At 49.8% G+C, this 10,631-nt stretch overlaps 2 protein-coding genes across 2 annotated transcripts in view; one reads left to right on the forward strand and one right to left on the reverse strand.

Moving 5' to 3' along the window:
• The window catches only part of GUCA1B (guanylate cyclase activator 1B (retina)), a 10,898-nt gene extending 3,566 nt beyond the window's left edge, over window positions 1-7,332 (forward strand). The window contains exons 2-4 of the mRNA XM_010863171.1: window positions 4,282-4,431; window positions 5,785-5,905; window positions 6,772-7,332. Of these exons, the coding sequence (XP_010861473.1) occupies window positions 4,282-4,431; window positions 5,785-5,905; window positions 6,772-6,899 (399 nt within the window). The 3' untranslated portion in view covers window positions 6,900-7,332. The remainder of the gene's footprint in view (window positions 1-4,281; window positions 4,432-5,784; window positions 5,906-6,771) is intronic.
• Window positions 7,333-9,453: 2,121 nt separating this feature from the next.
• GUCA1A (guanylate cyclase activator 1A (retina)) overlaps window positions 9,454-10,631 on the reverse strand; it is a 6,919-nt gene continuing 5,741 nt past the window's right edge. Inside the window, exons 2-4 of the mRNA XM_010863172.1 lie at window positions 10,478-10,627; window positions 10,023-10,116; window positions 9,454-9,707 (exon numbers count right to left, since the gene is read on the reverse strand). Coding sequence (XP_010861474.1) covers window positions 9,544-9,707; window positions 10,023-10,116; window positions 10,478-10,627 — 408 coding nt within the window. The 3' untranslated portion in view covers window positions 9,454-9,543. The remainder of the gene's footprint in view (window positions 9,708-10,022; window positions 10,117-10,477; window positions 10,628-10,631) is intronic.

Here is a 10,631-nt window from a genome sequence, read left to right on the forward strand (position 1 = left end):
ACCACCCCCACCCCCTGCCCCGGACCTGATGCCCTTTGGATCCTTTAGTCTCAGCTTTTCTTTATCTTATTTGACTCTGACATTTTTGAAGACCGCAAGTCAATGATCTGGTTTTACCCTGTGTTGCCTTGTAATGAGATGCAGGTTACACTTCTGGCAGAAATTAATGCCCTGGAAGAGATGCTGTGTGCTTCTGAGCATGGGACATCAGAAGGCACGTGATGTTGGTTTGTCCCTTTGATCATTTAGCTATGTGGTGTCTGCCAGATTTCACCACTGTAAAGTGACTATTTCTTCTTTGTAATTAATAAGCATCTTATAAGGAGGTATTAATACTTTGAGACTAAGTAAACTTCCTATTGCTCATCAAATAATCAGCCCCTAGGTTTGGCATCCACTGATAATTTTCCATCTCCGCTGTCCCTTCTCTATTTATTAGTTGGCCTCCTGCTGTAAGGAAGAGCTCTCCTAGCAGGTGTTTTCAGTTCCTCTGTCAGGAGCTAAGCCTTCTTCCTTTTCTTTTCCCACTTAGTCTTTATCTGCAAACTCCTGCCCGACTCCACTTCCCAGCTCAGAACAACCTTTATAATCAGCAAGTGTCATTTCTAGGCAATTGATCTGAGATTTCTGGGGCAGACAAAATCAAAAGAGCTCTTAGATTTAGCTCACACGTCAAGATCTGTGGTGGTGAAAACAGAGTGTTGTGGTGGCAAGGAGGTAAGGGCACCTGGTCTCTGCTGCTATGCTCCCTCCTAGTGGAGGTAGTAACACCATCTCTGGTGCTTGCCTGTAATGCTTTGGGTGGAGGAAAAGGAAGGATGAAGGTCAAATGTCCTTCAGGGTCCTTATGTAACGAGTGCTGGGTGGAGGTCAGGGCTGGTTCACAAATGCCGCCAATTCAGGGAGAAACGAGGCAGGTAATCCCACAGAGCAGATCACACGCTTGTCACTTCTGCTCCAACTCTTGAGGAGACAGGCGTTTCCGTCATCTTCAGCCTCTGTGGGTAATTGAAGCTGACGAGAGCGCGTGCGCAGTGGATGAGCATCGCCCCTGCTGGGAGCTTCCCAGAACTAGTCCTGGGGTTTGAAGTAAACTCACACATGAGATCACTTGTCAGGAAAGGGCTGCTCCACACTGAGACTCATGTAAGGTGAGGTGAGGGGTCATTGTGGAAGCCGTATCATGTTGAGACAGGATGTTGTGAGAACAGAAAGTTCTAGACAAAGAATGAGGGGGAAATCTAGAGAGCTGAAGAGTAGGAATTTGCTGGTGATTTGGGGTTTGTTTGTGTGTTTCACTCCCCTTGGTGCTAGCCACCAGGCTCATTTTTTAAACAGTAATAGACCTTGCGTGGAGTAAGAAATTTCTCCCAACCTGATGAACTGCAGAAGGCATGTAGCTTGAAAGACTCTGCCACTTGCTGGGTGGGAATTTCTTGGGCAACTTATTAAACCTCAGTGTCCTCATCCATGAAATGGGGATAACAGACCTGAGGGAGATGATGTATGTCAAACAAATGGTCCAGTTTGCATAATTTTCTAACTGAATTCTTTTTTAAAAGAAACCTAAGGGACTTCCTGGTGATCCAGTGGTTAAGACTCCATCCATGCTCCCAATGCACGGGGTGCAAGTTTGATCCCATGTGCCCCAGGGCATGGCCAATGAAAAGAAACCGAAGATCTATGTTTAGAAAGCCTGACAAATAATAATTACTAATGAAAATAGTCTTTTAAAGGACAACCAATTACCACATTGTAAGCCTTCAACTTACACAGTGTTCTTTAAAAGGCTATTGTGCGATTATACCTCAATAAAGCTGGGGGGAAAAAAACCCAAGAAATAAGCCAAATTACCTTCAATGGGCGAACAAAAAGCAGGGACGATTCCTACAATGGCGCACCATTCAGCAATTTAAAAAAAAGGAACTGCTGATGCTTATAGTGACTGAGATGAGTCTACAGGGCACTGTGCTGAGTGAAAGAAAATTACACACTATATGATTCTATTTTTATACTCTTTTCAGAGTGAAAATATTATTGATGGAGAACAAAGCAGCGGTTGCCAAGTGTTATGGTTGGGAGAAAGATGTGACCTTTGAGAGGTAACACAAGAGAGGTTCTTTGTATTGAGAGTTACTGGTATCTACGTATCTACATGTGTCTACACATGTGATACAATCTTGTAGAACAAGGACGTAGGGGCAATTCAGGTGTAGGAGATTAGGAGGTACAAACTATTACATAAATAAGCTACAAGGATATATTGTATAACACAGGGAATATAGCCAATATTTTATAAGAACACCAAATAGAGTAAATCTTTAAAAAGTATGAATCACTATCTAGGAACTTCCCTTGTGACTCAGTGGTAAAGAATCTGCCTATCAATGCAGGAGACTTGGGTTCCATTCCTGGGTTGGGAAGATCCCCTGGGAGAAGGAAATGGCAACCCTCTCCTGTATTCTCCCTGGGAAATCCCATGGACAGAGGAGCCTGGTGGGCTGGAGTCCATGGAGTCGAAAAAGAGTATGACAACTTAACGATTAAACAACAATATTGTATACCTAGAATTTATATGGCACATCAACTGCACATCAATTTAAAAATTCATAGAGCTTATATACCTACAAAAATAGTGCATTAAAGACTAGTGGGGGGAAAAAAAACAGAACAAATAGCAACTGCTACGAATCTGCCCTACAGGAATTACCAAAGACATAAGAAAAAATACGTACGCACAAGATGTTCATTGTGTAATATAAAATATCAAAACCATGTTCAACAAGAGGGACTGCCCAGTACTCCTCAAAAAAGAAAAAGGTATTATTTTAAATCATTTTGAAGGCATGGGAAATTTTAAAATAAAAATCCAGTAACTAAAACTATAGGTTAATATTTACACAGTGAGGAGTATGGAGGACCAGAGGAATTATGTAAAGGATGTTGATTTAAACTCTGGAGGTGTTGAGGTAGGCGCGTTTTATTTTCTTGGTTTTTCCTTAAGCGTTTGCTCTTTCCCTCATGTGGGGCTGTATTCTCCTGTTGTCCACACCTTGCCCACCCAGGCACCCCTTGAACAGGGCTTGAGGCTCCCACTTGGCCCGACCCAGTGGGACAGAGGGGCTCTGGGCTACTGATGCCATTCTGATTACAAAGTCATGGGAATGACAGATGCTCCTGGGGGAGCTGATGATCCCCATTTTTGATTTGGAGAGCTGAGATCCCAACCTTGAAATATGTGAGGTCCTGCTTTCTAATCTCCTTTCAAAACTGTTAGTCTTATATTCAGACTTAAGTCAATCATTTCTTTATAAATTTGTAAATAGTTATGAGACTCTGGGCAGAAGTTGCATTATACTAGGCGTGGAGGAGAAACAGAAGCAATGTAAACCGCTCTCCTTTCTCCTGGAGGATAGACTGCTGCTAGAGAATGAGACACACGTACAGAGCAGTTAAGGGTAGAAGAGATGGTAGGTGCTGGGCTTTCCTGGTGGTCAGTGGTAAAGAATCCGCCGGCCAATGCAGAAGACGGAGGTTGGATCCCTGGGCCAGAAAGATCCCCTGGAGAAGGAAATCACAACCCACTCTAGTATTCTTGCTGGGAAACCCCACGAACAGAGGAGGCTGGTGGGCCACAGTCCATATTGTTGTAGTTCAGTCACTAAGTCATGTCCGACTCTTTGCAACCCCATGGACTGTAGCCCATCAGGATTCCCTATCCCTCACTGTCTCCCAGAGTTTGCTCAAACTCATGTCCACTGAGTCAGTGATGCCATCCAACCATCTTATCCTCTGTCACCCCCTTCTCCTCTTGCCTTCAATCTTTTGGGCATCAGGGTCTTTTCCAGTGAATCGGCTCTTCACATCACTTGGCCAAAGTCTTGGAGCTTCAGCTTCAGCATCAGTCCTTCCAGTGAATATTCAAGGTTGATTTCCTTTAGGATTGACTGTTTTAGCTACTAAAACAACAACAGCTGGGAGTGTCAGAAGAGGGAGAGGGCGGTCACTGTGGCTGAAGTGGTGTGAGAAGGAAGGCTTCCTGGAGGAGGGGACCGTTGAGCTGAGCCTTGAAGGACAGGCAGGACTGGGTGATCATGGAGACTGAGAATGGATCCCAGGGCAGAGAACACCACAAGCACAGATGCAGAGGCACATGCATGCACGGGGGAGGCCAAGCCCTGAGTTTCAGGGACGGTGGCCTGGAATAGAGTTCCCACCGGTGCTCCCGGGAGACGGGGTGGGGGGCTGAAGGGAGCCTCACAGCTCCCACCCCCAATGCAGGACAACACCATTGACTTCCTGGAGTACGTGGCAGCCCTGAACCTTGTGCTGAGGGGCACCCTGGAGCACAAGCTCAAGTGGACCTTCAAGATCTACGACAAGGACCGCAATGGCTGCATCGACCGCCAGGAGCTGCTGGACATCGTGGAGGTCAGTGTCTGCTGAGGGGTGGGGGCGGGGCAGGCACCTGGGCACGCTGGATGCTGAAGGGGGGCCCCTGGGCCTGGGGGTGGGAAGGGGCACTGGAATCATTCAGAGTGTGCTTTCCAACTACCATGAAATTAAGCTGGAGATCAGTTACAAAAGGAGAATGAGAAAATCCCCATCTGTTTGAAAATCATGCTACTTCCTAATACTCCATGAATCAAAAAAATAGTATCACACACACACAAAATATCATGAACTGAGTAATGATACTAACATAACAAAACTTTGGAATGCAGCCTAAAGCTGAGTTTACAGGAACATCTGTAGCCTTAAAATGTATATACTAGAAAATAAGAGAAACTGAAATGAAAATCAATGATCCAAGAAGTCATCTCAACAAATTAAAAAAAAAGAAAAGAAAAGTAAGGCCAAAGAAAGCAAAAGAAAAGAATTAATAAAGAATAGAGATTTAACAAAACAGAACACAAATGCACAAGGAAAGTCAATGAAAGCAAAAGTAGGTTCTCTGGAAAGATCAACAAAGCTGATTGACTACTAGCAAGAATGAGCAAGGGGAAAAAGTGCTCTGGCTCAGACTCTGCACAAAACCCTCATTAGCCTCTTACTCTCCAGAACTTCACTCTGAGGAGGGAGACGTTGGCCATTTTACAGAAAAGGAAATCGGCCCGTGGAGGTTGTGTGGTTTGCCCAAGTTCATCACCGGGATGCCGGGCTGCCTGTAGTGGAGCCTCGTTTGTGCCACGTCCTGTGCTGGGCAGAGAGGCCGTGGGGACCCCCCGTGCACACCTCTGTCCTAGGCGAGCCCCAGCCAAGGCCTGAGGATACTCCTCATGTCTGTCTGTTTCTGCCCCTTTTCACTTCTAAACGTTGCCTTGTTGCCGGAAACAGGGCGAGAGAGACACTTGTGCTTTTCCCTCCAGCCCAACACCTGTGTCTCCCATCATCCTGTCTCACACACATGCACGTCACACAGACCCACAAATATTCTGAAATCTCCATGTCTTCTGCTGAAAAGTGGAGGTTAGGCCATCCCTGTGCCTTCATTAGAGGTTTTGGGTGTCAGCTCTGACGCTCACAGTGGAAACACCAACGGTGTGGGAATGGGGCAGTGGGTGAAGCCAGGAACTCCTCGGTGAGAATTAGGCCATGAAACCCTAAGGAAATGGCCTTGGCACAGGTCACTTTTAGTTTGGACCTGGGTCCTGTGATCCTCAGATGTACAGACTGGGGGGCAGTGCTGAGGACAAGGTGCCGAGGGACATGGGTCGTGGCGGGGGGTGGGGTCGGGGCAGAGCACGCAGGGTCTCTGGGATGTCACTGGCTTCCCTCCCACAGTCCATCTACAAGCTGAAGAAAGCCTGCAGTGTGGATGTGGAGGCCGAGCAGCAGGGCAAGCTGCTCACCCCCGAGGAGGTCGTGGACAGGATCTTCCTTCTGGTGGATGAAAATGGAGATGGTAACTGGAGCAGAGATGATGGTGGGGCAGGCGCAGGGGGCTCCCCATCCTGGGTCACCCCACTTTCTCCACGTCACCTTAGACTAGGCCCTCACTTCCCGGCAGTGAGATGGGTGTGGAGAAGAGATCATAAAATAACAACAAGAATGTCACTAGCACGTGAGGCTTGTGCGTGCATGCTAAGTCGCTTCAGTCGTGTCCGACTCTTTGCAACCCTATGGACGGTAGCCCACCAGGCTCCTCTGTCCATGGGGATTCTCCAGGGAAGAATACTGGAGTGACTTCCCATGCCCTCGTCCAGGGGATGTTCACGACCCAAGGATCGAACAAGCATCTCCTGTGTCTCCTGCATTGCAGGTGGATTATTTACCACTGAGTCACCGGGGAAGCCCCGTGAGGCTTGTAAGAGGGATTAAAACTCCTACTGGAGTTGCCAGGCAAGTGCCGTGGAAGAAGAGGCGCTTTGGAGTCAGGCAGACCAGGATGCTTCATGTACCCTCTCAGCCTGATCTGTTTCCTCACCTGGAAAATGGGAATAAGAATAACTGAAAGGAGTAAATGGGGTCACACACTTGGACTCTCATTGCTGTAGCTCAGCGCTCCAGCCCCAGGCTGTGCAAAGAGGCAGTTGGCTGGAACACACCCAGAAGAGCCCTCAAAAACATTTTAAGGGTCCCATGTGCAGGAGTAAAACTTGAATTCATTTGCAAAGCAAGTCCCTTGAAGAAACCCTTGGAGGTTCTAGGAGACTCCTGGAGGAAAGCCCAAACTTAGGCCCTGAGACCGCAGGCTCATCTGTGTACATCCCCACCCCATTTCTTCCATTCCCCGACCTGGCACGACTGTCTTTCCTACCCGTTGCACAGGTCAGCTGTCCCTGAATGAGTTCGTTGAAGGTGCCCGTCGTGACAAGTGGGTGATGAAGATGCTGCAGATGGATCTGAACCCCAGTAGCTGGATCTCTCAGCAGAGGCGGAAAAGTGCCATGTTCTGAGGGCTCCGGGGCCCTGAGAGCTCTCCAAGACTCCAGGCTCACCAGGTTTCCAGAGCAGTGGGAGGGTCCCTGGTTCAACCTGCTTATGCCCACTCTTATCCTGGCTTGAACTTCCTGGCATCCCCTTGCAGGGGGTGGGGCTGAGTGGGGAGGGCAGGGGTCATTAGTCTGACATGGCCAACAGGGCTGCTCCATTGGGAGGATTCATGGGGTACTGAAGGGACTTGGCTTCCTCTCCCCCTTCAGCTGCTTCTGGGAAAGCTACGCCTTGCTAGGTGACTGTGGGGTTCCCACAGATTCCTACATGGTTCTTAGTTGGAAGCACGGAGATCTAGGGGTAGGGGTTCCATAGATGAAATTAGAAATGAAAAGGCCCACACAGTGTGAAACTGACTAGTAGAAGGGTGGGGCTGGCAGGTGTTGACTGAAGAAATGGTAGGAACTGGGGAGAAGGGATGGATAACAATTACATCTCCCCAGGATCCCGAGGACTGTTCTTCCTGCCCTTGGAGGGGGTAGACTGTACTTAAAGGGGCTGTTTCAGCTCTGCCCTGGTGCTGCTCCGCCAGCCCCTTCCAACCCTCCTCCTCCACTCCCTACCCCTCATCCCTTACACTCAGCTCTCCAACCCCCACCCCCAGAATGGACCCTCCACAATTCGCCATCACAAGCCCACAAGCCAAGTATGTCTCCTTAAGGGATGGTGGAACCTTTCTTCTATCTCTGGGGAGAACTGGGGCCTGCCAACCCGGGTTCTAGGACAGGCTCTGCCTGCAACTCCTGTGTGACCTGCAGCGGGCATTTCTTTCCCCTGACCTAGATGTTTTGTCTGCACCATGAGCAGGCTGGACTCGACAAGCAGTTTTCAGATTATTACTTTTTTAGATATGGGATTCTTTTTGTTATACAAACTCTATGTGCAGCCTCCATACAGAAACTAGATTAAAAGGCGGTCACTCTGGCAATCCATGAGTTAGGACTCTGCACTTTCACTGCTGAGGGCTTGGATTCAATCCCTGGTCAGGAACTAAGATTCTATAAGCCATGCAGTGCAGCCAAAAAATAAAGGAAAAAAAAAAAAAAAGGCAGTCACTCTGGTTGCAGGGGGTGGTACTGAGGAACTCAAAAAAGAAACCCATGTAAATAGATATGTTTTTGTGTTGAAATATGAAGAATAAAACTAATTTGTAGATCCTGTGATTTCATGGGCATGATATCCATATAAAGTTAACGGTAGAAATAAATGTAAGGTTAAAAAAATAGTCAATTAAAAAAGAATAGTAACCCAGCTGGGATACAGATATGCCCCAAATCATGAAGCTGGTATGTGAATGAGGCTGGGGAAATGTCCCAATTCTATCCAGATACCCTCCCAGCTCTGACCTCCAGCATTTCCCAAAGGCAGCCACCAAGAGAAGAAGCAGAAATGTCAACTCCCTTTTGCCCCTGGCATTGAGCTCCACTTTCCCTCCATGTCTGTGCTCCGGCCCCAGCTGACTTCCAATCTAGAGCAGTCCCCGTGATGGACAGGACCGGTGTGAATGAAATGCCCCCTCCCTTCCATCCCAGGGGGCTCTCTGCAGGCTGGGGCTCCACCCCCTACTTTCCCCTTGTTTGTTCCCTTTCACCCCCTTGGATTTTCATTTGCTTCCAGAACCTCCCCCACACCCAGCTGAAGTGAAGACTCAAAGTTCAGAAGGAAAGAGCATCTCTGAAAAAAGTGATCACAACTACTCCAGCCTGTGTCTCTCCCCAGGGTCTTGGTCAGGTGTTCCTAAAGCTGGAGTGTGCAAAGAATGGGGAGAGGGCCCCCTGTAAGAGACTGCTCCACTTCCCAACTGGTGTCAGGTCTCACTGTGGTAAGAGGGATTTAGTTTAGATCAGGGATGGTCGGCACACTTGCCATTAACAATGAGTCGCAATCCTATGGGGTACCGTGTGGTACCACGTGGCACCAAGGGGCCAGCAGGGGAAAAATGAGGGTGTTATGCAATCACTTCTGAATAAATACACATTCCCAAAGGATTAAGGAGGACTGTCTATAGTATCATAACTTCTCTTGGCCTATTGTTTGATAAGGATGCTGTGAGTTTCTTGAGGATGCGAACTGTCCTCTTCTTTGCACATGTAACATCTAGCATTAATATAAGTAGCTGTTCGACGCTTGTTGAAGGGAGGAATGAGTCAACACAGACCACTCTAGTAGGCTCCGGGATGCTGGGGGCAGGACGGGCATGTGACAGTACCCAGCTGAAGGCTGCAGCCACCAGATCTGCAGGGTCCCACTGGAGTCCTGGGAAAGCCCACCTCTGCCTGAGAGCTTCCGTGTCTAAAAGAGCGTGGAACCAGAGCTCAGTGGAAGAGCTGGTAAAAGCTGGGGGAGGTGCAGGAAGGGAGTAGGGAGGAGCCTGACGGATGCTGAAGGCTGCCCAGAGCAAGGAGCAGTCACCATCAGCTGAATCACACAGAGAGTTCCGGAAAGGTCCCCCGCTCTGGACCACTGCCCCTGTGCTGCCACCATGGACTCCTAAGAAGTGAGCTGAGCCTTCGAGTTCAGTAGACTCTATCTAGTATTAAAACAACAGTGAAACAGCAGGCACCACCGTACACACCCTCCCCAGTACAGAAAGAGCAGGCAGTGAGCTCAGCCGTCGGCCTCCGTTTCCCTGCCGCTAGCCCCCTCCTCATCCTGCTCTCCATTCTGGAGCCTGCGCACAATGCGGGTAAGGTCCAGGCTTCGGGTCAGCGTGTCCAAGAGCATCTGGTCCTTCTGGACGCCCTCCATGAACTCCTCTAGGGAGAGTTCCCCTGGGGTGGAAAGAAAGGGCATCATGGGCAGGAGGCGTTGACGTCTGCTGACCGGGGCCCAGAGCTGCAACCTTGTAAGGGGGACAGAACCAAGGCTGGAGGAAGTGGCTGTGAACAGAGCCGGCCAAGGAGCCAGAGACCAAAGTCTGGTGCAGACATCCCCAAAAGCCAGCTCTGTGGCCAGGGCGGAGGCAGGCGGAGGAGGTAGCCAGCAGCAGCCCCTTGGTGCCTCCCTCTCCCCTCCTGCCCTCTCCCTTTCTGAGACTGGTGACAGCCCCAGTGCCCCTTCCCTGGGGAGCCCCAGCGCGGCCTCACCATCCCCATTGACGTCAATCTTGGAGAACACTGTATCGGTGAACTCCTCGGCGGTCATGGTCGAGTCGCTGCAGGGGTTAATTGCTCGGATGGCCTGGAAGGGAAGAAGTGAGAGGACCCGTCCTAACTCGTCTCAGCGGTGGATGGGGCAGAGAGAGCTAGTCAAGCTCCCGACGGGACAGTCGGGGAGCCAGGGGAGTAGAGGTCAAGGTGGCCCGGGACCTCAGACGGAGCAGGGGATGCGCTTCTACAGCTCTTGGTGCAGAAGAGGAAACTGAGGCCCAGGGGAACCTGGCCCAGGTCACGCAGCTGGTGAAGGCCCAAGCCGCAGCGGGGACCCTAAGTCTCAATCCCGTCCCCTTCCGAGCCCGCGGACCGACCCCAGCAGGCTGAAGACCCAACCCCAGCTCTTAGCTCGGCCCCGCCCCTGCCCGGCCCTCGGCACCTGGAGTTACCCGGATGATGGTGAGCAGCTCGTCGCGGTCGATGCATCCGTTGCCGTCCACGTCGTAGAGCTTGAAGTACCAACGCAGCTTCTGTTCCACCTTCCCCTTGAGGACCAGGCTCAGAGCCGCCACGTACTCCATGAAATCAATGTAGCCGTCCTGG

Source organism: Bison bison, unplaced genomic scaffold (assembly GCF_000754665.1).
Source record: "Bison bison bison isolate TAMUID 2011002044 unplaced genomic scaffold, Bison_UMD1.0 scf7180017864487, whole genome shotgun sequence".
Classification (NCBI taxonomy): domain Eukaryota; kingdom Metazoa; phylum Chordata; class Mammalia; order Artiodactyla; family Bovidae; genus Bison; species Bison bison.